The 27,483-nt window shown below is 36.2% G+C and overlaps 1 protein-coding gene across 9 annotated transcripts in view; it reads right to left on the bottom strand.

Moving 5' to 3' along the window:
• Nucleotides 1-27,483, bottom strand: part of EPHA6 (EPH receptor A6) — an 831,631-nt gene that overhangs the window by 204,461 nt on the left and 599,687 nt on the right. For 8 of the 9 annotated variants that reach the window (XR_012378040.1, XM_073892326.1, XM_073892340.1 and 5 more), the window contains one exon: nt 26,989-27,114. Coding sequence is in view for 8 of the 9 variants with exons in the window: in XM_073892326.1 (XP_073748427.1) it covers nt 26,989-27,114 (126 nt within the window). In the remaining variant the exon portion in view is untranslated. The remainder of the gene's footprint in view (nt 1-26,988; nt 27,115-27,483) is intronic. The other variant, XM_073892331.1, reaches the window with a different exon arrangement.

Here is a 27,483-nt window from a genome sequence, read left to right as displayed (position 1 = left end):
GGTTTTTCATAGATGGCTTTTATGATATTGAGGTATGTACCCTCTATGCCTATACTCTGAAGAGTTTTGATCAAGAAAGGATGGTGTACTTTGTCAAATGCTTTCTCTGCATCTATTGAGAGGATCATATGATTCTTGTTCTTTCTTTTGTTAATATATTGTATCACGTCAATTGATTTTGCGGATGTTGAACCAACCTTGCTGCCCAGGGATAAATCACACTTGGTCATGGTGAATAATCCTTTTAATGTACTGTTGGATCCTATTGGCTAGTATTTTGGTGAGAATTTTTGCATCCATGTTCATCAAAGATATTGGTCTGTAATTCTCCTTTTTGATGGAGTCTTTGTCTGGTTTGGGGATCAAGGTAATGGTGGCCTCATAAAATGAGTTTGGACGTTTTTCTTCCATTTCTATTTTTTGGAACAGTTTTAGAAGAACAGGTATTAATTCTTCTTTAAATGTTTGGTAGAATTCCCCTGGGAAGCCATCTGGCCCTGGGCTTTTGTTTCTTGGGAGATTTTTGATGACTGCTTCAATTTCCTTAGTGGTTATAGGTCTGTTCAGGTTTTCTATTTCTTCCTGGTTCAGTTTTGGTAGGTGATATATCTCTAGGAATGCATCCATTTCTTCCAGGTTATCTAATTTGCTGGCATAGAGTTGCTCATAATATGTTCTTATACTTGTTTTTATGTCTTTGGTGTTGGTTGTGATTTCTCCTCTTTCATTCATGATTTTGTCGATTTGGGTCATTTCTCTTTTCTTTTTGATCAGTCTGGCCAGGGGTTTATCAATCTTGTTAATTCTTTTCAAGAACCAGCTCCTAGTTTCGTTGATCTGTTCTACTGTTTTGGTTTCTATTTCATTGATTTCTGCTCTGATCCTTTTAATTTTTATTATTTTTATTATTTTTATTATTTCTCTTCTCCTGCTGGGTTTAGGCTTTATTTGCTGTTTTTTCTCTAGCTCCTTTAGGTGTAGGGTTAGGGTGTGTATTTGAGACCTTTCTTGTTTTTGAGAAAGGCTTGTATTGCTATATACTTTCCTCTCAGGACTGCCTTTGCTGCATCCCAAAGATTTTGAACAGTTGTGTTTTCATTTCGTTGGTTTCCAAGAATTTTTTTAATTCTTCTTTAATTTCCTGGTTGACCCATTCCTTCTTCAGTAGGATGCTCTTTAGCCTCCATGTATTTGAGTTCTTTCTGACTTTCCTCTTGTGATTGAGTTCTAGTTTCAAAGCATTGTGGTCTGAAAATATGCAGGGAATGATCCCAATCTTTTGGTACCGGTTGAGACCTGATTTGTGACCTAGGACCTAGGATGTGATCTATTCTGGAGAATGTTCCATGGGCACTAGAGAAGAATGTGTATTCCGTTGCTTTGGGATGGAATGTTCTGAATATGTCTGTGAAGTCCATTTGGTCCAGTGTGTCATTCAAAGTCTTGTTGAACTTTTGCTTAGATGATCTGTCCATTTCAGTCAGGGGGGTGTTAAAGTCCCCCACTATTATTGTATTGTTGTCAATGTGTTTCTTTGCTTTTGTTATTAATTGCCTTATGTAATTGGCTGCTCCCATGTTAGGGGCATAGATATTTACAACTGTTAGATCTTCTTGTTGGATAGACGCTTTAAGTAGGATATAGTGTCCTTCCTCATCTCTTATTACAGTCTTTGTTTTAAAATCTAGTTTGTCTGATATAAGGATTGCCACCTCAGCTTTCTTTTGGTGTCCATTAGCATGGTAAATGGTTTTCCACCCCCTCACTTTCAATGTGGGGGTGTCTTTGGCTCTAAAATGAATCTCTTGCAGACAGCATATACATGGGTCTTGTTTTTTAATCCAATCTGATAGCCTGTGTCTTTTGATTGGGGCATTTAGCCCATTTACTTTCAGGGTAACTATTCAAAGGTATGAATTTAGTGCCATTGTATTGCCTGTAAGGTGACTGTTACTGTATATTGTCTGTATTCCTTTCTGGTCTATGCTGCTTTTAGGCTCTCTCTTTGCTTAGAGGACCCCTTTCAAGATTTCTAGTAGGGCTGGTTTCGTGTTTGCAAATTCCTTTAGTTTTTGTTTGTCTTGGAAGATTTTTATCTCTGCTTCTCTTTTCAATGACAGCCTAGCTGGATATAGTATTCTTGGCTGCATATTTTTCTCATTTAGTGCTCTGAATATATCATGCCAGTCCTTTCTGGCCTGCCAGGTCTCTGTGGATAGGTCTGTTGCCAATCTAATGTTTCTACCATTATAGGTTACATATCTCTTCTCCCGAGCTGCTTTCAAGATTTTCTCTTTGTCTCTGAGACTCGTTAAGTTTTACTATTAGATGTCGGGGTGTTGACCTATTTTTATTGATTTTGAGAGGGGTCCTCTGTGCCTCCTGGATTTTGATGCCTGTTTCCTTCCCCACATTAGGGAAGTTCTCTGCTATAATTTGCTCCAATATACCTTCTGCCCCTCTTTCTCTTTCTTCTTCTTCTGGGATCCCAATTATTCTAATGTTGTTTCATCTTATTGTATCGCTTATTTCTCAAAATCTGCCCTCATGATCCAGTAGTTGGTTATCTCTCTTTTTCTCAGCTTCTTTGTTTTCCATCATTCGTCTTCTATATCGCTGATTCTCTCTTCTGACTCATTTAACCTAGCAGTTAGTGCCCCCATTTTTTATTGTACCTCATTAATAGCCTTTTTGATTTCGACTTGGTTAGATTTTAGTTCTTTTATTTCTCCAGAAAGGGTTTCTCTAGTAACTTCTATGCTTTTTCCAAGCCCAGCTAGTATCTTTAAAGTCATGATTCTGAAACTTATGTCCGACATCGCACTAATGTCCGTATTGAGTAGGTCCCTGGCAGACGTTACTACCTCTTGTTCTTTTGTTGAGGTGATATTTTTCATCTTGTCATTTTGTCCAGAGGAGAATAGACGAATGAGAGAACAAAATGCTAACAGGTTAACAACGTCCCCAGAAAATATACTCTAATCAAATCAGAAAAGACCTGAAACCAGGGGAAAAGAAAGGGAAAGAAAGAAAAAAGAAAGAGAAAAAAAAAGAAAAAGGTAAAAACTACCAAAAGCAGAACAAAACAAAACAAAAAAGAATATGATCAAATATGATCAGGCTGGTGCATAGATCAGTGCCACACACTAGATTTTGGGTGTATTTTGGTCTGTTAGAAGAAAGTGCCTCCTAAAATTTTAAAGAAAGAAAGACTTATATATGTACAACATAAGGGCTGATACGATGCAGGGATGGAATATGACTGTAAAGATGAAAATTATAAGAAATTTTAAAAAAGGAAATGATAAGAAGATATTTGAAAAAAGAAAGAAGAGGATTAAAAAAAGGGAAAGAAAGAAAGAAAAAAAGGGAGAGAGAATGTGATCAGGCAGGAGACTAGAACAAAGCCATACACTAGAGATTTAGGGTACATTTTGATATGTTAGAAGAAACTGTATCTCAAAATTTTAAAGAGATAACAACTTATATATATGTGCCAAAAATAAGGGTAACTACTATGAAGGGATAGAATATGACTCTAAAAATGAAAAATAAAAATGTTTTTTTAAAAAAAGGGATTGATACGATGTTGGTTGAAAAAGGGAAAAAGAAAAATTCAAAAAGAAAAAAACAGTTAAAAAAATTAACTTTGAAAGACTAATGAATCATGGTAAAAAAGCCATGAATTCTATGTGCAGTATTCCCCTAGCGCTGGAGTTCTGCCGTTCTCATTGATCAGTAAACTTGGTCTTGGCTGGCTGTTCATGCTGATCTTCTGGGCGAGGGGCCTGTTGCCGTGGTTCCCAAATGTCTTTACCAGGTCTGGGCTAAGCAATCTGCTCGGGTTTGCTCTCGGGAGCTTTTGTTCCCTGCAAGGTTTCTGTACAGCTTTGGAGGACGAGAGTGGAGGAGCCGAGAACTCGGAGGCCCCACTCCTCACTGAGCCCCCAGAGAAAAGCAGTCAGTCACTCCCGTCTCCTGGTCTCTGGCCGCACTCCATGCTCACCCGGCCTGTGATCGAGCATTTCCATCTCTGGCACCCGACCCGGTGTGGAGTCTCCAAACCCAGCAGATTCCTGCGGTGCGCTCCCGCGCCGCTCCTCCCGGGGGAGGAAGGGGAGTCTCCCCGGCTCTGCCGCTTGTTCGGTCCCTGCTGGAGGAGCAGTGGCCCGACTGTGCCGCGGATCACGGTTTATGGCAACCCCGAGCTGAGAGCCCGCTCCTCGGCTCCATCTCTGCAGCCGGCTTCCCTGCTCCGATACCTGGGAGCTCTGCCACACTCAGGCACCCCTGGTTTTTTCTGTGACCCCGAGGGTCCTGAGACCACACTGTCCCGCGAGGGTTCCACCCCCCGCTTAGCCACTGGAGCGACGTCCCTCAGTGGAGCCGACTTCTAAAAGTTCCGATTTTGTGCTCCACAGCTCTATCACTTGCCAGAAGCGGCCGGCGGAGGCCCCCTCCCCCGCCATCTACCCTCCCAAATATTGCCTCGGATTCACTCTCCGCATGTCCTACCTTCCAGAAAGTGGTTGCTTTTCTCTTCAGAGAGTTGTTGTTATTCTTTTCTTCGATCTCCTGTTGAGTTCATAGGTGTTCAGAATGGTTTGATCCCTATCCAGCTGAATTCCTGAGACCAGACGAAATCCAGGTCTCCTACTCCTCTGCCATCTTGCTCCTCCCCTTGTGTGTTTTTTAAGACCCTAATTTGTGATAATATATGGATGGCTCTTAGCACAAGGCTTGTCATAGAGTGAGTTCTTAAATATTATCTTCCATTTAACCTGGATAATATCCTCCTTTTAAGTGTAATTTTTTTTTTCACTCACTAATGCACCCTTTAACACTCTTCTATTAACATCACTTCTTTCATAATCTCACAGGGGTTTTGTCTTCATTTCAATCTCCAGTGTCTATCCTAGGGAACAACACCATGGGTAATTAATGGTCATTGAATGCATGAATCAACATCCTTATAATAGACACATTCATCAGTATTTAACTCTCTATGTGAGAATACGCACTAAACATTTTCAAGTATTGTTTGAGAGAGCAACCATGAGAGAATACCATTTACCCCATTTTGTGTAAACTCCTGCACTAGCACAAATAAGACGTTTTGGAATGCAGTCAGGCAATAAAAGTGATCAGTATTCATAGTGGAGGGCTTGTGTTTAGACAAGCATGACTAAGAGAAGTTAGTGGATTGTCAACTGTAGTGGTCAAAATATTTTCACAAATGAGAGAAAAAGCATCTTTCCAAATATTCACAGGTAATTATTTTGACTAAAACAGCCAGTAAGTGTCCTGAATTATTATTAAAAATAACATGTTTTTAATAGCAATAGAAACATAGCTTTATTATACTAAATGTTTATAAATAAAATTATAATATTAGATCATTTTATTTTAAACTAAAGAAAATATACATAATCACTTACACCTCTGTAAATTAAACCATGATTCAGAACTCTAGACATTTTAATGTGATTTTATTTACTCTCAAGGGATAATAATAGGCAGTTCTAATAAAACAATGAACATTTAGAAAGTTTGTTTTCATGTTAAAGTACTATTTTCACTACTGTAAACCTTATTTTTAGGTAAAATTTTATTCAATCACTTTCATCTTTCAGAAGACATTCATCACATTTATTGTTTTAAAAAGTTTATGCTTCTTTTATTTACTTATTCAAAAGATAGTTTTCACCCAGTCCTAGACTGCAGAATGTACTATATGTACAATCTAAGAAGGAAATACTGCTGCTAATTAAACTATGGATGCTATCAAATGTAAGAAGCAACCCAAATTCAATGATATTAAAAGGAGAAAATTTACTTGATCAAAAACTTGAAAGAAGGGTAGAAATCCATAGGCCAAATAACTGGAATACAATCTCATTTTGGTGTATATCCTTCTAATCTATTTCCTAAGCATAAAGTTTAAATTTTCTTTTCATAAAGTTGTAGTCATAATATATAGTATTTTTCTGTATATACTTAAGACTCTTATATTCACTTACCATTACAGTACAGTTGACCCTTGAATAATGTGGGGCTTAGGGGTGCCGATATCACACAGTCAAAAATCTGCATGCAACTTCTGATTCCCCAAAGCTTAGGTACTGATAGCCTAATATTGACTGAAAGCATTACCAACAACATAAATGGTCGATTAGCACGTATTTTGTATGTTATATGTATTATATACTGTGCATTTACAATGAAGTATGCTAGAGAATATAAAATGTTATTAAGAGCATAGTGAGGAAGAAAGAATACATTTATAGTACTGTACTATAAATAATATGCTTATAAGTAGACTTGTGCAGTTAAAACTTGTGTTGTTCAAGGCTTGAGTATACATGTAGTTTCCATGCTATTACATATCCTGTAACTTATTTTAACAAATCTCTTTTTAAAGAACTTTGAGCTCAGTTCCAATTTTTTATATTACTTTTTTTTTAAGATTTTATTTATTTATTTATTTGCCAGAGAGATAGAGAGCACAAGTAGGCAGAGAGGCAGGCAGAGGGAGAGGGAGAAGCAGGCTCCCCGCTGAGCAGGGAACCCGACGCGGGACTCAATCCCAGCACCCTGGGATCATGACCTGAGCCGAAGGCAGCTGCTTAACCAATTGAACCACCCAGGTGCCTCCTTCTATTACTTTTTAAATCAGCTTTACCAACAATTTTTTTAATTATAAGCATTATAGAGCAACATTTTTGCAATTTAAAATTTGTTATAATTTCACTCCATCACACTAAATGAACAATAAGCACTTAAAATAATTTTTTTTTAGGGAGAGAGTGTGGTGAGGAGGGCAGAGGGAGAGGGAGAGAGAGAATCTTAAGCCGACTGCATGCCCAGCACATGCCCAGGGCAGAACCCAACTCAGGGCTTGATCCCATGACCCTGAGATCATGACCTGAGCTAGAGTCAAGAGTTGGATGCTTAACTGACTAAGACACCCAGTTGCCCCAGCACTTAAAAGTATTCTTATTGAAACAAAGTCAAAAGAAATGAAGAAATACTTTTTGTTCAATGATATATTTAACCAAAAAAAATGCCCGGCATATATTTCATTAATCTCAAAATACAAATCAAACAAACTTTTTTCCAGCTCAGTTTTGTCTGAGGAGTAAAATTTTAATATTCTTTGAAAGAGTTTGTGTAAAATTGGATTTATCTGTTTTTTGAATTTTTATTTGGTAAAACACTCTAAACCGTCAAAGTTTGGATCTGAAATTTCCTTTGTGGGGGGAAAATTGTTAATGACTGATAGTTTAAGTAATATATATATATATAGGAAAATTTAGGTTCCTATCCTTCCTGTGTTTTTGTAATGTACAATTTTCTAGAAACTTGTCTCTTTATCTAGTTTTGCTTTTACTGTCATAAAGTTTGTATGTTCCTACTGCTTTCTAAATATTTATCAGTAGTAGTAATCTTTTTTATCTGTAATATTGTTTACTATACCTCATATTTTTAATCTACTTTTTCAGAGCTTAATAATTTTGTTAATATATTTAAGGAAACTTTTATTTTGTTGCTGTTTTGTTTTCTATTTTACTGTTTTTGTTCTTTCCTTTACTATTTCCCTTCTTCTATTTTCTTTGTGGTTATTCTATTTCTCTTTTTCTAAATTAAGATGGATGCTTATTTGGCTCATTAATTTTTAGCATTCTTCATTTCTAAACTAATATTTTAAGGGCATATATCCACCTTTGAAGTGGATTAAAAGTGTTTTAGTTGCACCCCATATGTTTTAAGATGTAGTTTTTCTTTTTTTAATTTAAATTCAATTAGCTAACATATAGTACACCATTAGTTTCAGATGTAGTGTTTTGTGATTCATCAGTTGCATAGAACACCCAGTGCTCATCACATCACATGTCCTCCTTAAGGCCCGTCACCCGGCTACCCCACCCCCACACCCACCTCCTTATCATTATTATTTAGTTCTAGAGATTTTCAAATGCATATTAAAATAACTCATGAAGTATTTAAATGTTATTTAATTATATTAAAATAATCTGAGTTATTTTAAAGTATGCTTTAAGCTCTCTTATTTTTTAAAGTTACTTTTCTATTATTTATTTCTAACTTAACTGTATTTTGGTTACAAATGTATTTCATAAACCTGATTTGTTGCAAATTGTTTTGTGGTCCAGTACATAGTCAATTTTCATGAATATTTCGTGTACTTGAAGAGAATGGGATGCGGCAAATTTAGGTTTATTATTCTCTCTCTATATTCATCAGATAGAATTTGTTAATTATATTGCTCACATCCTCTAGCCTTATTGATTTTTTTTCTTGTTGATCTAGCAATTATTAAAGGAAGTGTATTAAAAACTCCCACTGCTTTGACAGATTTTTTTTCAATTTCTGATTATATTGCTACTGTCAAGTTTTGCTTTCCTCGTTTGGAATATGTTTTTATACATCTCATTGTTGAGAGATGTAAAAAGTTAAAGTCCAGAATTGTTATCTCTAATACTGAATGCCACCTTAGAAATTATGAAAATATTGCTTACAATGTGTTAGAATAGGTAAAACTTCAGCTTCAGTCTGGCCGTTTTAAAATTAGGAAAAACTTCTGATTTTTAATATACTTTTACTCACTGCTTCCTATTATGAGACAATAATAATAGCTAAGTAGGTACTAGGCACAATTTTAGGTATTTCACACAAATTAACTTACACATTACTAAACTAATTATGAAATTAAAAAAATTAAAAATACTAGGATCTTCAAGCTTATTTAAATGATTCACTGATAATAATAGAATTAGTTAATTCAGAGATGTCAAGAAAACATCCATACAGTCTGGAATCTTAGTGAGAGACAAACACATCCTTCTCCACTACATCCACGAGGACCACTCTCATTACTGGGTTGGTTACTGCTCTCATCCAGTATGATAATGCTGTTGTCCTTAAGAATAGAAATAGTACATGGAATATAGACCCTGAAAGTTTTTACCAATCTGGCATTCTTGGAACATATTTAAGCAGATCCTTAGATTTTTAATCCATTTAAAATCTATACTTTTGGTACAGTACCTGCAACTCCAAATATAAGACTATATTATTTTCAATGTCTCCAAATTAGTCATGAATATCAGTAGCCATCAAGATTAGATCACGCCTCTCACCTTGGAGAGGGAATATAATGGGTTCAACTCTACTACTTGAGCTCTGCAAGAGCATCTGCTAAAGCCACATAAACAACATCTAGTCTTATTTATTGGATTAAAAGCTTAAGAAATGACTGACAGCTGCAATAATACCATGTTTCAAGTATTTCCTAAGTTTAATCACATAGTATTTGGACAAGAGGGTTTCTTTTTTTTTGTTTGTTTGTTTTTTAAAAGCATTAAATTTAGGCCAATAGGAGATAGAAGTAAAGAGAAATACATTTTAATGCTGCAAATACATATCATATAACCCTCTGAAGTTGAGAGTAATAAATAGTAGAACTTTCAGAAACTTCTAAAAAGTATTTTGTGAAGGCATATAAGACTGCAAGCAGAACAAAGAAAGATGCTAAATATTTTTATTGTTGTTTATTTTTCTTTGTTCTTTTCTTAAATAACGGAAGGTCAAATGATTGCTTTGGAAAATCATGAATGTGACAGTGCTCATGTTAGTGGAAAAAATGAAAGCTATATGCCACTTGTCATGGATGCTATGTTTCTTCTGATTAGAAAACAACAACAACGAGAAAAAAATAACTAAAGAGTAAAATATATTGCCTTCAGTCTGCATACATAGAGAAGCTTTTATTTGACATATTATGAAACTGGCATTTCCATACAGTAGCTGCTCTCTTGAAATAAAAACAGATCAGCCTATTTCTCAATCCATCACTTGTTTTTTATTAATCAAAAGTAAGCACAACATGTTCTTTAAATAAAATATTTTGAATAATATAGACTATTGATTGATTTTTAATGTTTAAAGTTTACCTAGGAAGACACATAGGAAGCAAGTCTAGTAGTCTTACTCCATGTTGTGAAAAATGACACGGAAGGGTTAAAGATAAGAGAAAGTCAGAAATCAATACATTATAAATCAACATACTTATTTCCAGTGCTTATCTCATTTTGTAGACCATTGAAAATCTAGTAGGCCTGAATTCTGGTTAAAGATCGTAGTATACTATATGCTTATCTCTTTTCCCTCGATGAGGTCTCTCTAGTAACAGAAAAGGAAAGCACTAGGTATAAACCCTCAAGGACAAAGGACAAAACATGGGACTCGAGTGGATGAGAGTTCAGCCAATATTTAAAAATAGGAAGTGGTTGAGGAGTATTAATGGGTACAGTGGGTCATAGAAAGGGAGAGATTGCTCTGTTGAGAGAATTCCACACGGTGGAAACATAGATGGACTCCTGGCTTAGACGCACTCATTATGACACAGGGCAGGAGTGAGACATAGGATCCCAAATAGGCAAGGGCATGGCTTGGACTTCTTATAAGGAAAAGTTGACCACTAATTCCTGCAAACTACCAGAAGATTCTTTTCTAGAAAAAATGAATACTCCCAAGGAAAATACAAAACACATATTGGCATTTGAGTATCTCCAATACAATAATCCCCTAACCACCCAAAATGACACCTACTGCAGACATGTTTACATTCTCACACAGAGTCACCAAAAAGTACCTTATTAGTGAATATGAGTGGAAAGCCAGGAATCACGGGACATGTGAGAAGAGTTCCTAATATGAAAGAGAGGCAAAAATAGTAAAATGGAAACAAAGAAACTAAAAGAAGTAGTGATGATGTGTTATAAGATATTTCATCCATCAAGAAAGATCTGGATGTTGAAAGAAATAATTAAAAATTTGAGGAATATCTGGAAATTCGATGATAGAAAAAAATACTCAATAGAAGTCTTGGAAGATAGATATAGTTGAAGAAGTCTGCCAGAAAATAGAACAAATCTGCACCTACAAAGGAAAAACCCAAACACCAAATATATGAGTTTAATGCTTAAGATGGTAAAAATTCAAACCAGGGCTTCAGCAAATGATTAATGGACTAATAGAGCTCAGGTGAGAAAAACTGCATGAAGCATAGTGGGAGGTACAGGCTTCCAGCTATGGAATGAGTAAGTCATGGGGATGAAAGGTAAAGCATAGGGAATACAGTCAATGGTACTGTAATAGCATTATATACTGGTAGATGGTAGCTACACTTGTGATGAGTATAGCATAATACATAGAATTGGCTGAATCAGTATGTTGTACTACCTGAAATTAAGGTAACATTGGGTGTTGACTATAATAATAAAAAAGAAATTTTGATGGAAACATTTCTAAATGGAACTCACATTTTCCTGCCCTCTCAAATAGGAGAGATGGAACATAATTTATTTTAGAAAAAAAAAGAAAAATAATACTAAACATTTTCAAAAAGCTAGCATCTCTGGATTGAAAGAGCCTGTATGTGTGTAGCACATTAATATGTAATTCCAAGGTAGAAGCCTCCAGGCATGGAACGGGTCAGCTGCCGTGTTGTCAGCTAAAAGACAGCAGAGCGGTACCTTTAAAATTCAGAGGGAAAATATTTTTAACTTACAATTCTATGCCCAGACTAATTATTTACTGTGTTTATCTGAAAGACATTTTCAGATATAAAACAATCCAGAAAATGTAATTCCTCTGCAAACTTTCCCCTATTAATTAGGAAGTCAGTGACAAAGTGAAGCTAGTAAATTGAGAGAGAGAGGGATCATGGGATACAGGAAATAATGGATCCAACTTAGTTAAGTCACTAGAACAGAGGATGAGACTCATGCATCAGTCCAAATGGAGGCAGGAAAGCAGGCTTTATAGGAATGTGGTGGCAGAGCGTGGATATACTGAATGATGCTCAAGTCTGCAGCAATCTGAGCAGGGGTTGGCAATTTTGTGGTCAGATAATAAATATTTTAGGCTTGTGGATAATTCTGACTCTGTTGCAACTACTTAATTCTGCAGTGGTAGCACCAGAACTGCTATAGACAATGAGTAAACAAATGGGTGTGGCTGTGTTCCAGCAAAATAGGCAATTTGGCCTGTGGATCATAGTTTGCAAAACTCTACTCTAGAGAAACTCAGCTGTGAATTTCCAGCAGCGCAATAGGATCTAGAACTTTGGAGAAGGTGGCATAATTTAAAAGGACCTGCATAATTCAGCAGTCAGGTTAAGAAAGGTTAAACCTTTCTCTCTTCCCAGCTTAGCAAAAACTAACATCTGACTACCAGGAGCTCCCATAGCAGAAATCTTAGCAGAAAGGGCCAAAACATTTACAACATTAGTATAGCACTTTGAAAAATAAGCTGTTTTTATATCTGTATTTTGATTATAGGTTAAAAAAAAACCTTTTAAATATAAAAATTAAGTACTTAACATTTGTTAGAACAATATATAAAGACAAAAATAATATTTAAAGTTATAAAGAAGTTAAATCTTAAATTTTTATCTGTGATAATAAGCAGTCAGTAGATAACATCTAATGTTACAATAAATATGGACATAACAGTTAGAATTTATAAAACCCCACAACAATCCATTAAAAAGTATTGTCATGGATGCACAGGACTTGGAGCTGGATGGGGTGAAGGGAAGGGGTGATATGCTTGTGCTTTTCATTACAAGCCCTTCTATTTTAATTTTTTAGATATGTGCAAGTCACTTGGGTTTTAAAAATTAAAATTGTTGACTACTGTTTTTGTGGAGAGTGCTGTTAAGCTTCATGGAACAAAGTAAAAGGTGCTATTGTGTACTATGTACTAAATGTACTATGGACATTTGTTCCATCAATCAGCAAGTGAATCTTAATAGACTAATGCATCAAATGTGAAGACAACAAACCACGCTTATTCTTTTTTATATTTAATATTTAAAAATAAAATTTTACTCTCTTCCCTTACCTCTTCATTTTTCTATCCTTAGCCAGGTATTAGCTTCTACAACACCGGGGCCCATTACCCAACAAGGAGCTGAGCAACACCTTCTGGACTTTGTTTACAACTTTAGCAAGCAAGACATTCTGCCTACTTTGGGAGGAACTTCACTTTTCACTTTTCTCTCACTGACCTGGTCATGAGTACTTAGAAAATGGGCATTGTATTTTGAAGAGTTGCTTCTCATCAGGTAGGGTTCTACACTGTAATTAATCCCTTTACAACGTCCCAGTTATTTCTTATTTTCATAGGAAGTATAGATAATGGGGTAAAGAAATGTTATCCACTACAGTAAGAGCATAGTGACTTTCACCTTTTTGTAGAAATCATTGTCATAACATCTAAAAACAATGACATACTTAGAACTGAAAACTCTAAAATAGAGGGTTCCGATTATATTCACAAACAAAAAGACAAACAAAACAACATCAAAAGAGCCCAGACTTTCATTCTTGGCTAGAAAATTACTGGATCCTTCTACATATGTTTCAACATGTCAAATCTTCTAAATCTTCTAAATATCCCTGTGTTTGTTTGTTTGTTTGTTCCTGTGTTCTTTATCTTAGTCATTCTGGTCAGAAAACTGAGACTAGCTCTGTGTGCCTTGCTCTCATGAATCCCTGCATTCTTGCCGGTTACTTTCCTGCCAATCACTGCTTATTGAAATTCTTCTTCCACAAGACATCTGAGTGATGGTTTTAATTGTGCATCTGATTGCATAATTCTAACCTTCTTTACTTGCTTTCCAGTCTCTGCAGGATGAAGTCATCTCTTGGGTCAGCCTTCCTTGATCCCTCAATTTAGCTTGTACGCCTTTCCTCGGAGAGGCTGATGCATCCTTATCGTACCTCCATCACAACACTTAACCCTGGGAATGTATAAGGTAAATTACTATCTCATTCCCCTCCCTCTTACCCTACATGAGGCTATAACCCTTTTGAGGATAAAAGTCATTTATGCATGAATAAATACTTTCATCCTTTTGGTACATTATAAATTCTCTATCCATTCATCAAGGTTATGTAGCACCTACCACCTGCCAAGTATTGTTTAAAGGGCTAAGGGAACAGTAGTGAATAAGAGAGACAGAGGAAGACAAATGATAGGAAAAAACAAAATGGATATATGGCACTTGGTGATACTTGCTATAGAGAAAAAGCAGGGAAAGGGGGAAAGAGTATGGGAGGAAGGCTGCTACTTTATAAACATTCTTACAGGTCTCTCTGATAAAGTAACACTGTCCCAGAAGCTGGAAGAAGTGGGGGGATGAGGAAAGAGCCATGATGTTTCTAGAGCTGGTGCTGTGGAGTCAGATGAAACATCAAGTACAAAGGTCTTGAGATGGGAGTGCATAACCCGTGTTTGAAGACGAGCAAGGAATTCATTGTTTCCGAAGAGCAGTGAGCAAGGGAGAGGTTGTGGGAGATGAGGGTGGAGAGGTAGCTAGTAGGTGAACAGGCTTCTACTCTGAATGAGTCAGGCAACGACTGGAGGGTGGTGAGCAGAAAGTGACATAATCTGATTTACATTTGTATACATTCTGTGGTGTGTATGGAGAACACAGTACAGAGGGACAAAGGTGGGAGGAAGGAGGCCAGGAGCGATATTGGCGGGTTGGGGCAGGTCTGTAGCTGTGAAGTGGCAAAAATGATTGGCTCTAGGATATATGTTGAAGGCAGAGCTGACAGGGTTAGCTGAGGATTGACAGAGCATATATGAACATGTGAACCTTTCTTCCAGTGAGGGAAATTTGTGATGTCACCCTAAAGAATAACCTCATGATAATAGTGAGTATCCACATTTGGCCCTGGTAAGGCAGTGGTTTTCCATGGATCAGTGCACATGAGGTTAGACAGTGGTGGCAGTGACAATTCACACTGCCGTTACAGATCACCAAAACAGACAGCAACGGTGACACAGTCCTCCTATCATGGAGTTGAGAAGTGACTACTAACAGACGGATTGGCAGATGTCTGGGACAAAACAAGGAGCACAGCCGAATTCACCTAAGATATGTGGAGATTATGGTAATAAACGGTAGTTTATAGGAATAGCTATTGCACAAGTGACAGAAGATGCTATCCTTCTGGATAAAGTATAGATTCACAAACACAAAAGGTTCTTTGTAATAAAGTTAATAAGAGCATGGGCTCTGAACTCAGATTAACCTGGAGCTGAATTTGTCATTATTATTTACAAGCTGTTTCACTGTGACCAAGTAATTCAATTTCTCTAAGGTCTTAGTCTCCTTGTCTGTAAAATGGACATATGTGACTCTTGTCATTCTCAGCAGTGTAAGGACTCAAAGAGATGATAAATACATGTAAAGCTTGCTTCAATCATGTAAACATTTAGTAACTCTTGCCTACTATTAATATCAAAGGGAGACTACCTTTCCTGATAGGATGAAGCATGGGAGGGAACCACAGGAAAGATTCTGGCAGGAACAGAGTACTGAACGTTTCCCCTTCAACCAGGAACTGCACTGGCCAACACAGAAAATCCAGCTGCTGCAAGCTCTAAACAATTCTTATATAACATGCTTTCTCTTCCTGTGAGTGTATTTACTCCATCAATGAAAGCAATACATGAGAGGCTACACAGATCATAAATACCTGCCTTGTTGCTCTTTCCATTTTTCAAAAGGTCAATGAATTGTGATTTGGACCTACTTCTGAATAAAGACATATGAAATGTAAGGGCTGGAAACTTGGGACAACGGGCCATTTTCTTTTAAACTTTTTTTAAAAAGATTTATTTATTTATTTCAGTGAGAGAGAGAGAGAGAGCTGAGGGAGGGGCAGAAGGAGAGGGAGAGAGACAAACTCAAGCAGACTCCCCATTGAGCATGGAGCCTGAGTGGTATTCAGTCTCATAATCCTGTTCTCATGACGTGAGCTGAAATCAAGAGTTGGATGCTTAACTGACTGTACCACCCAGGTGCCCCCAAACTGACTATTTTCATTCTAAGATACCTAAAAGCCTAAGAAAAAAGCCCTAGTCTGAACTGTAGACATTACACTTCATTAAACTTCAGGGTAGCAGTTTAAAAAAACTGTACATGGTTTGGGTTGGATTCCACGATCAGAGATTCTATAAAAAGGGAGGAATAGGTGTCCATAAAATACAGATTTCCAACAATGCAAACACAGTTATCCTAACAAGAAAATTAGAGAGTGTATTAAAAAGCTTGCCACACAGGGAGCTCTGAGCTCAGTCATGAGAAAGACACATAGCTAACTTGCAAAGCAGAACAAACTCAGATGATATGGGAAAGGACCCTAATTATGCAGGTTGACCTAACTGAGATGAAAAAAGACCTGGAGAGTTTAGGAAAATCCACCTACATGATAAGATTTGATAGGAATGTTTAGTAAATGGGAATATGAGGAAAATATATGTCAGTTTGGAGAGAGAATATATATAATTCATATAGATATATAGTATAGGTGTATAAATAAAACACAGCCTTGCACTCACCATCCTAAAGTCAGTTGGACACGTAAAGAAACAAGTCTGGCATGAGAGCAACTCATCTGAGAAAGACCATTAGGGATAAGCTGGCAGTAAGCACTTCCTATGCCAACAGTATATGGTAGCTGTTCGAAAAGCAAAATGCAAACTTAGGCTGCATTAATTGAGGCACAGCAGGAAAGGTACTAGCCCTGTGTTTTCTGCATTCATCAGAAAAATATTTGGAATATTGGGTTCAATTCTAAAAAGACTTAGAGAAAAACTCTAGTTTTCCAGAGAAGGTTATTTGAATGATGAAGTGTCTGAAAATCATGTCAGATGGAAATAGTTGAAAGGTTTAGACAAATTTAGACTGGAAAAGAAAGATTTATGAGGTTCACACCTTATCTTCAAACATCTGAAGGGTCATGGAGTAGAGGAGAAGGAGTGGAGTTACTTTGTATAAATTCAATTTTGCAGAACAAATATCAGTGGGTAGTGTTCTAAGATTATACACAGTGTTATGAGGAAGCACATTTTTACTTGCAGAGATTCTTGATTTATCAGAACTGTTCCTAAGGGAATGTGCTGCCTGCTGGGGCAGTGAACACTTTCACTGGTCCTGTTTTGATAAAGGTTGGATGGTCCGTTAGAATCAAGTTTATCTCAACTTGCTTCTCAAGACAGTCATGATGAAGCAAAGACATTGTATTTTTATTATTCATCCAAAAAAGCAAAAATTCCTCTTTTCTTTAATCATTTTAAACTCTATATGTCATTAAAACTAAAAAGTCACCAAACTAAAAAGGCCATTACAATTAAAAACCAAGAAACAGGCCTAGAGTTATATTTGTGTCAAGAAAAAGGAAAAGCCTAGGCTTTGAAGAGAAATTAGATATAGTAAAGAGTCAGTGACATCTAACTCTAAAATCTCTTGAAACTTTCCAAAATTCCTCTTTATAATCTCTACACCTCTTCTACCGCTTTGCTCTTCCCCCCCCATACCTGCCGTTCCCTCATCTTGGCATTTCTTATCTTTCAAATGCCATCTTCCTAATGCAATCTAATTGCTAAGTCTGCAGTGATCTCTAGATTCTTTAAATTTCAATAGTGACTTACATATATGTTTTGTTCACTTATGATGCTTCTTTCTACCTCCTTTCTACTTCTCTGTTCTACCTTATGTATTATACTTTCTTTCATATCCTTTTTTTTTTTTTTTTTGAGAGAGAGAGAGAGAGAATGGAGCCCAATGTGGGGCTCAATCCCATGACCCCAAGATCATGCCCTGAGCCAAAATCAAGTCAGACACTTAACCAATTGAGCCAGCCACCCAACCCTCCTTTATGTCCTTCTTGAGCTTGAGCTCCTTTGATATGTAATTTTGTAAATCTCATAGTACCTAACCCAATGCATATTACCTAGTAGTCACTAAATAAGGAAAACACGAATATCATTCATTAGGAGTGCAAAGCAAGAATGGTCATAGAGAGAAAATAGCAAATAAATTCATAACCTGTTATCCATGCTAGGCTTAACAAATGACGATTCATTTTTTTCCCCAAGTAATCATCTCTATAGTAGATTGTAAAATGTGACTATAAATTCTTCCCAACCTTGTATGCATGCCCTTTGTAATGTGACTTTGGTTCCTCTCATCAAGAGGTAGAATCTATTTTTCCACCTTGTTATCTTGACTGGCCTTGTGACTTGCTTTGACCAACATAAAGTGTCAGCATTATGTTGTAGGAATTCAGGGACAAAGCCTAAAGAGACTTTACAACTCTTTTTCTTATCTGCTTAGAACACTTGCCTTGAGATTGTTACACCTAGCCTGCTGGTGAAGGAGAAGCCATGTGGAACCAGATCCCCCTAGCCCAACTGCCTAATAGTACCTCTGTCCAGTTGAACTATCATTCATAGGAGTGACCCCAGGTGAGACCAGAAGACAACCCCCATCTCTAGCAGAGCCCAAACCAAAATTCTGCCCCAGAGAATTATGAGTAAATAAATGATTAGTATTTGAACCATTTAGTTTTGGGATGGTTTGTCACATAGCAAAAGATAACTTGGACAGGCCACAGACAGAAGTCATTAGTTAGATACATAGACTGAGAATACAAGTATCACTATGGGAACAATGAACTAATTACCTCATGCTAAATGAACTACAGTATGGAATAAGCAAATCATATAATAAGATTTATGATCTTAATTCACATCTCATTATTCACCAAGGTAGTATGCTATCTTGCCAGCAGACTCTCTTGCTGGCTTTAATGAAATAAGCTAGCCGTTTGGAGAGGCCCACATAGCAGGAATCTGAGGGTGTGCTCTAACCAACAGGCAGTGAGGAATTAAGGCCTTCGGTGCCAACAACCTCAAGGAGCTGTATCCTGACAGCAGTCATATAAATGAGCTTGGAAGTACATCTTTGCCCATCTGAGCTTCAGACAAGACCTTCAGATGAGACAATAGCCCCAGCTGACACCTTCACAGCAGCCTTGTGAGCCATCCTATAGGAATTAAGCTGTGCCTGAATTCCTGACCCATAGGAACTGTAAGATAATAAATGTTCTTGTTTTAAGTTTTCGGGTGATTTGTTATGTAGCAAGAGATAATTAATGAAATATAAGGGACAAAAATTGTTGATGATGTGTAGGTTTTCTTGTGGCCATTAGCCTTAAGAGAATGTATGATTTTTTTGTTCTTTCTATACAAGATGTACCCAGAGTTCCCCTAGCTCCTTGGAGTACTTTTTTGAAAAGAGATGCAAAGTTTTCTTCATTTTGCCAAATATTTTATCAATATTTATAAAAATATTTATCAAAGTTTGGAAAATTACTAAGTTCTTTGTAAGGAATAAAAAACTCTTCCAAATTACCTCATCTGTTACACAAACTCAGTAGAAAGTAAAATTACAATAGACTCTTTTCTGTAAGATTCTATATTTCACTATGCAAATGCAAAGGCATATAATAAGTTCTATTAGTTTGGTCTGATTTATCAAGTCAATTATTAACAAAAAGTATTGCAACTACTATAATTCACAATTGTCCTCTATAAATTTGTTCTTCCCCCTTACTTTTACTTTACATATATTATGTGATTTTATATTAGATTTATTGTGTTGTCCTTTAACTTACCTTCCATGTTAGCATTCTTGTTGATTATCAGATAGACATAGTCATTTAAAGGAATTACTTAGAAATTATTCCATATTCAGGGCACTTGGGTGGCTCAGTCGGTTAAGCGGCTGCCTTCGGCTCAGGTCATGATCCTGGAGTCCCGGGATCGAGTCCCGCATCGGGCTCCCTGCTCAGCAGGGAGTCTGCTTCTCCCTCTGACACTCTCCCCTCTCATGCTCTCTCTCTCATTCTCTCTCTCTCTCTCTAATAAAGAAAATCTTTAAAAAAAAAAGAAATTATTCCATATTCTTCTAGCCATTCACTTAATTACTCATTTTTTTTATTTATTTACAAGCATTTCTCAAATAACTACTAGGATGAGGCATCTTGCACGAGTCAGAAAAGCATGTGTGAGATAGCAAATGTACACTGAATGGCCCCCCCCAAATAAGATGTGGAGTGTTGAAATACAAGTAAATAAAATTAACTTAAAGTCTATGAAATTGATATTTAGTACTATCTTTGATAAATCAACCTAATAATTTTTAGATATTCTAGGAATAAATTGATAAGACTAGTTTACAATGGTTTTACATTAAGATATTGAAGTAAATTTTCTTTTGTTAAAGTCATTTTGTCGTATGATTGTTAAGTTTAAAGTAAAAATAAACACACACACACACACACACACACACACACACAATATAACCTCACAAGATACAGGACGAATTAAGTTTTGAGTTTAATTAAAAAGAAAAACAAAAAAGGAAAGAATTTGTTCATATGGGCATACCTCTTAACGTACTGATAAAAATGAAAATTCATTTCTAATTACTAATTTTCCCAACTGACTCTGAAAATCATATATATCATTACAGTTACTATGGTATTGACAATGGAATTTTGTATGGGCAGATGTTTATATCAAAAGTATTTTAAGAGTTGGGTATAGAGTACCATTCTTCTTAGCCATTTCAACTGAATATAGAAATTGTTTTTAACCCAATAGTCATGTTTCCGCCCTTTAAGTGAGTGTCTACTGTATGACAGAGCCTCAGTATGTGTCATCTTTAAATTTTACATTAATTCTACAAGATAGCTATTATTATTATTAATCCATTTTTTAGGTGAGCAGATCAAATTTCTGAGAGATTACTAAATTGCTGAAGGTTATGGAGTGAATTAATAGTAAAACTGATTCAAGCCTGGGTCTGTATGGCTCTTGTCTGTTCCTTTTATTCATATTATAATGTCCAGGGAGAATGGATAAAGCCCATCTTTCATTACATCATTTGATTTAGAATGCTATGAAATTCTTGAGTAAAAGGCAGAAATGTCTTGCCAGAATCTACTGTTGATCTTATTTTCAGTCTAATTGGTTGGGCAAAGGAGTTTCTAAGAATAGAAAAGAAAATTAATCTTACCTCTACCATAAATCTTTTCAACCGACGGACAAGATGACCTTTGCATTTGAGAAGATCATCTCATCAAATATGGAAAAAACAGGCCATAAATTCAAGTTTCTTCTTATAAAAAGTGAATTGTGAAACCACATCTGGAATACTGCCTACACTCCTCTTGTCATGTTGCAAAAAATACAATATAGTTGAAGAAGAGGAAAAAAATCATACAGGGGATGAGAGAGTTCCTTTAGGATAATTGAAAAAAGAATAGATTCTTGAAAGGCTAGTTGGGGGATGGCAGCAGAGAATGAGGAGTGGCCCAGAAAGTAAGCACTTTGCCTTGCACATTAGCAAGTACAACTATGACCTCAAAAGAGACGGTAATAACAGAACCAAATATTAGGCTGAATAAATCACTGGTTTGTCATTCACTTTTTATATCCTTTTTGTTGTCCTTTTGACTTTCTTTTACCTGCAGATGATTGCTGAGAAATCAACAGTTAAAACTTCCTGGACTATTCTAGGGAGAGGAAAAAATATGGTGACACTAAGCCAAGAGAAAAGAAGGCTGATATAGTAGAGGCAAGAATGAGTTTTGTATGGATAAAGGAACAGAATATGAATGACGGAGATATTATGCATTTCCACTGAGACCAGGGAAAGAGGGAAGGTCAAATATAAGAGGGTGCCCTGTGGGCTTAGAGACATAAAAATGATTTTTTCAATGGAGTAATGTTTCAAAATTATAGATATTCAGCAAGGCAAGTTTTTCTTATAATGGTTTAGGTTCAGTACTGCCCTGAAAAAGGGAAAGCCTTTCGATGACCTTTTCCAGCCCATGATTAAAATTCGGTTTACCAGTTTTCTCATTATCTCTCAAAATATGTGTAAAATAATGATTCTATCCTAATCTGACTTGGTTCTTTTAGCCGGGGAATTTCTGTTTTACAGTTCTCTGGCCACATTATTTCATTTTATGATGCAAAAAGTCAAAGAAGATAGATGATCTTGATAGTCTCCTATGCAACAGAGCTGCTCACTTCATTTAAATGGAAATGTGTATTTTCATGGAAATTCAGGCCTGTGTTGATGAACAATGATAAGCTGCCACTATTAAATAGAATAGTGATGTACAAAAAAACAAAAACAAAAACTGTCCTAGGCAACTCATTTAAAAAAAAAAAAGTAAAATTTACAGTGAAAGATAAGGGATTTTATGTATATATATGTGTGTGTGTGTGTGTGTGTGTGTGTGTGTGTGTGTGTGTATGTGTATATTCAGCCTAGATATTGAATACATTTTCTAAGGATTTGTCACATAATATTCAGGTAGTTATAAAGTTGAAAATCCCAGGACAAAGGTTGTGGAAGACAGGTTGATTACATATGTTTTTGATAAGCATAGTGACAATATAAAAAAAAAAAACAGTTAGCACCGTGCCTTTTATAAGGAGATATTAGCCATCTAACAAACATTACTCAGTGAACATACTAAGAAATGTTACAGATTAAGTGTGATATCATTTCCCATGCTTTTTTCTGTCTTAAAACTTTAATGTAGCTATTTTGGGGTTCATTTTTTAACAACAAATTTAAGAAATATTTAATGATTATATACCATGTCTCCCAATTAGAAGCCTGGAAGGCATTCTTTAAAAAACAAAAAACAAAAAGCAAAAAACAAAAAAACCCAGAAAAGATGCTATTTATTGCATCAACATGAGATTTGCTAATTTTTCTCTGAGACAGTTCATTTGAATTACATTGATAAGTCAATTGCTCAAAGATGCTTTACTTATTCTGAATACTCTTGTCATTAGTTAAATTAGGGCTTTTAATATTCTAGAAAGACATACCTTTATTTAAGAAGGAGCAGGCACATTTTAGAAATGTAAATACAAGCAATAAATGGCATTTGACAATACTGGCATTAGAATGACATTTGTTCTTTAGAGCAAAACACAAGGAAAAGAATTCTAGTAGGACCCATTGGCCAGGAGCAAATAACAGCCTTGTACATAAAAGTGCCTCCCCACCCCCACCATAAAAAGGCTTAATGTTCTTTCTCTTTATTTATTTGAAGCATTATTTCTTTGGCCTCAGAAATAATTTTGAGAGTCAGTTACAGCTGGGTTTAAACCCCAGGTCTTCTACTACCCAGTCTTAAAATATTGAGCAAGTCACTCATTCTTTCTTCATCTCATTCTACATCTATAAATGAGAATAATACTATCTACCTCATGGGATTATTATGACAATTTTACAAGAAAATATATGAAAAGCACTTAACACAGGGCCAGGCCTTGAGTAGGTGCTGAATAAAAAAGTTTTAATCATCATCATCATCATCATCAGAATTCAAGAATCTCCAAAGGGAAGTAGCCAGGGCAAACATTATCATTACCAAAGGTTAAAATTCAATTTCACAAGGGAGGTATCTATTTATATTAAGGCTTTGACGATAAAACACACTAGAGGCGACAGGTCAGGATGATTTGTTGCATCCCTTGTGCTGAATGTCAGATGTTTATACATATATATGTCAGTTAAGCCTGACAACAGCTCCAGAAGGTAGGTAGTATATGCCCATTTTACAGATGAGGAAACTGAAGCCCAAAATTTGGCCCAAATCATGCAACTGTTAAATCACAGTATCATTACTCAACTATTTTGTTTGACTCCAAAGCTCTGTTTCAACTTAATTTCTAAATTCAAGTCAACTTTGGGAACTATTCAAATTGGACCACTCACCCTTATCTAGACCTGATCTGAATCAAAAGCATGAGCCTGTAGGGAACACGGGCTTTATCAACCCTCAGCTTTTTTTCTCTCTTTCAGCTATAGTCTAACCCCACTAAAGGAACCCCAGAAGCCAGAGGCCTACTAACTCTACCTGCTGCCTGCCCACAACCTGACTGTAGGCTCCTCTCTGCATGAAGTTGGAATATCTCACTACGCTGGACAGAGCCCAGAACAGCATTTTTAACTATTTGTTCACCAAAAGCCATGTAGGTCTTACTGATTTTTCCTCGGTAATTGTGAATTGTGGATTCCTATTACACATAGATATCCTCTATGTGGATTCCACATAGGTATCCTCTCTATGGCTACTCTCTACTCTCAGTGCTTTAATCAGACCTAAATATCTTTCCCCTGACAATTACTAAGACCTGATATCTTGCCTCTCTCCCATCTCCCCCACTCCAACACACCTCTGTCCAGTGTCTACACTGCCACTTAAGCCATTTAATTTACATTTCCAAGGGGAATACCTAATGCACACAGATGATGAGACAGTAGGAGCTGGAGAAGAAAAAATTAAATAGGTGGGAAAAAACTAAAGGATATAAGACAACCTAAGGAAAATATTTACAGTAAAATGTTAGGCAAGTAACCAGTTGTGTAACTACATCATAGATGTTAACATAATTCTATTAATTCTTCTTTAGTTTGACCAAACAGTGCTTTTTTTCACACTGTTGCTATGAGAAATGTCCACATATTCACTAATTTTTGCCACCTACAAATAGAGTTAGGAACATGACATAACAGGGTTAATTAACAAAGTAGTATTGGCCAGGAATGCAAAGAGGAACGTTATGTTACAACTTTGTCTCATAAAGCAATTTTATGATTTTTCTGACGATGGGCAATAAAAAGACAGCATATTGTTTGAAAGTTGAAATAACCAAAGATGAATAAATATAAAAAGGAGATACTGAAGTATAGGATTGACTACAAGGTTTAGATATTCTGTCTTTGCCAAATGAGAGGAGTCCCAATATAACTTCTTCAAGGTTAGACAGGGTAGGGGGAATATGATATTAAAAGAGTCTCTTTAACAGTTTATTGTTTGCTTTGGCAATATGTTATACTTTTTTAGGGTAAAATTTACATGTTGGTTGAAGAAAACCTACAAACTAAAAACAAAACTTATTTATTTATTTGTTAACATTTAGATATTTGATTTTATTTCTCAACATTGTGATTTCAGACACTGGCATTTAATTTATGCACAGAGGGCTCTAATGGAAAATGCTTCTACTGTATCTACGTGAGGACTGAACACTGAAGTATAAAAGGACATAACACTTTTTCTTGGGGACCAGAGGATGAAAGCCAAATGTAGGGTGCAATGGAATTATTTGGCCTCCTCTCTCCTCTGTTCCTCCACTGTCTTAAGTAAATGAATCCCCAAACTAAATGAATATAATGCAATCACTCTTTCAATTATACCTTTAATGCCCATTGATGTGCTTTATGTTCAACAGAAGAGAATAGAGAATCTGGTTTCATTCCAGGTTCTTAATCTTTCTGATGACAGCCTCTTCAGCTGTGAGCATTAGGATTAAGTCTATAGGCCCCTTGTGTCAGCTTTCAAAGGGAGATCTGGCCTTGCAGGAGATGAGATGATCCACTGTGCATAGGGAATAAAGTGATATAAGGAAGGGCGCTCTCCAAAGGTCTCTGGAATTCTTGTATAGCGCTAGATTTCTGTGTATCTGGGGAATAGAGTCCACTTAATGGGAGTAGTCATTCAGAGTCTTGAGTTTAGAAGGACCCTGTCATTTGCTTAAAGCTCTAAGCTTCAGAAATTCTTAATAACTTTTAACAAGAGACTCTACATTTTCATTTTTTTTTTTTTGGAACCCTTACTGTTGTGTTTTGTTTTGTTTTGTTTTTTTTATGTTCAGTTAGCCAGCATACAATACATCATAAGTTTTTGTTGTAGTGTTCAATGATTCATTGGTTGTGTATAACACCCAGTGCTCATCCCAACACGCATCCTCCTTAATACCCATCACCGGGTGATGGGTACATTTTCAATTTGCATTGGACCCTGCAGACTTTGCAGCTGGTCCTCTGGTGAAGAAGGGCTTTGGAAATAGACAAAGGATAATCAGCTGCTTTCTTTTGCCTTTGCAAAGACATGAACCTGGCTGGAATGGCCATGGTTTGGTATGTTCTGTTCTCTCCAGAGGATTGCACAGATATCCAGTATCTAGGGGAGACCAATTCCCCTGTTCAGGATCCAGTCTCCCTTCTCAACTTACACTTTTTCCCTCCCCTTCTTAGCTGCATGCGTGGTTGCCCAGTCAGAGATTATATATCAAACTCTCTCTCTGGGTGCCCAGGTAATTGCATTTGGACCAGTGAGATGTGAATAGACATGTTTGCAATTTCCATGTTATTGCCTTCAAGACAAAGCCAAAAAAAAAAAAACAAAAAACACTGAACTCTTTCCTTCTCCTTCTCACAGGCTGGAAGGCTTTGACCATTCAGAGGAGGATGACACACTAAGGGAAGGCAGAGCAAAGAGTAAAAGGAACTTGGGTCCTTTCAAGACCTCCTGAATAACAGCTCCTTTGCTAACATGGACTATATACCTTAGGTCAAGGATTTGAAAGAGGACTAAATATTCTGGGGTCTCTTTGTTACATCAGCTTAGCCTCTGCCCTAAGTAACGTACAGAGTAAACCGTTGGGGGCTAAATCGCAATAAATTTGTATTTATCCAGAACAGTTGAATAAAATAGTGTTCTGTTTGAACATTCTACATAGGGAAAAATCACTAATTAGCACTGAAATGATGTAAAACATTATATTGAAGCTAATTTTATCCTCAATGATTTTCAGAACACTTCTGGATCTTGCAGAGCCTCAAGGTCATCATTATGAATACTAATTATAGTATATTTCTATAAATGTTGGGGTCTGAGTAAATCTATAATAACTTATAAAAAACTCCTGAAGTTGCATCTTCAAAATAAATTCCTGCATCACTCTCGTTTCATTGTAAGTTATCTCTATACTGAAAGAAAAGTACAGGACTTAAAAATAACATTTGTGAATTCTCTCATTGCTTAGAAAATGAATTTATGTGCTTACAATACTTAAAAAATGACATATATAAGAAAATTTTACTTCTCATTTCTTAAAAATTTTCAATGACTAAAACTACTAAGATTTAAAATATAATGTTGATAAACCAGTCATAAAACCATCAAAGAATCTTATCTTCAGAAGTACAGATTTTGTGTTTACCTGCCCCAATGACTCTCTCAATGCGAATTCTCGAGGGATCAATCTCCTTTGCAAATTCATGAACTGCTAGGGATGGGTCTTCATATGTATCTGGATCTATGTAAGTTTTAATTCCTGGGAAACCTACTGCAACAAAATAAAAGATTGATTTAGTTTAAAATATTTTAGTAATTACACATCTTGTGTATGTTTAAAACAAGGATTGACTACTTTAGTCATTCTTGTTAATTATTTAAATTTAATTCTCTTTTCTTTTTGTCCCACTCCTCCTCACCCCCCCATTAAAGCTTTGAGTACTTAAAATCAAAAATTTATTTACCTGTTAATGTAAAATGATCTGGTGATTTAATAGAGACTGAGCTGACAGATTCCAGAAAACATATTTATGATATCTCTATAAAATGTTTAATCAGCTCACTTATTCACTAAGAACCCATATATTTCATACCTGATCTACTCAGGACATGGGGGAAAAAGACATAAGCCTTCCCCCCA

This window comes from Callorhinus ursinus, unplaced genomic scaffold (genome assembly GCF_003265705.2).
Source record: "Callorhinus ursinus isolate GAN/ISIS: 27379988/994484 unplaced genomic scaffold, GSC_fseal_2.0 scaffold1, whole genome shotgun sequence".
NCBI classification, from domain to species: Eukaryota; Metazoa; Chordata; class Mammalia; order Carnivora; family Otariidae; genus Callorhinus; species Callorhinus ursinus.
The sequence above is the reverse complement of the archived record's forward strand: the minus strand, read 5'-3'. Positions and strand labels throughout refer to the sequence as shown.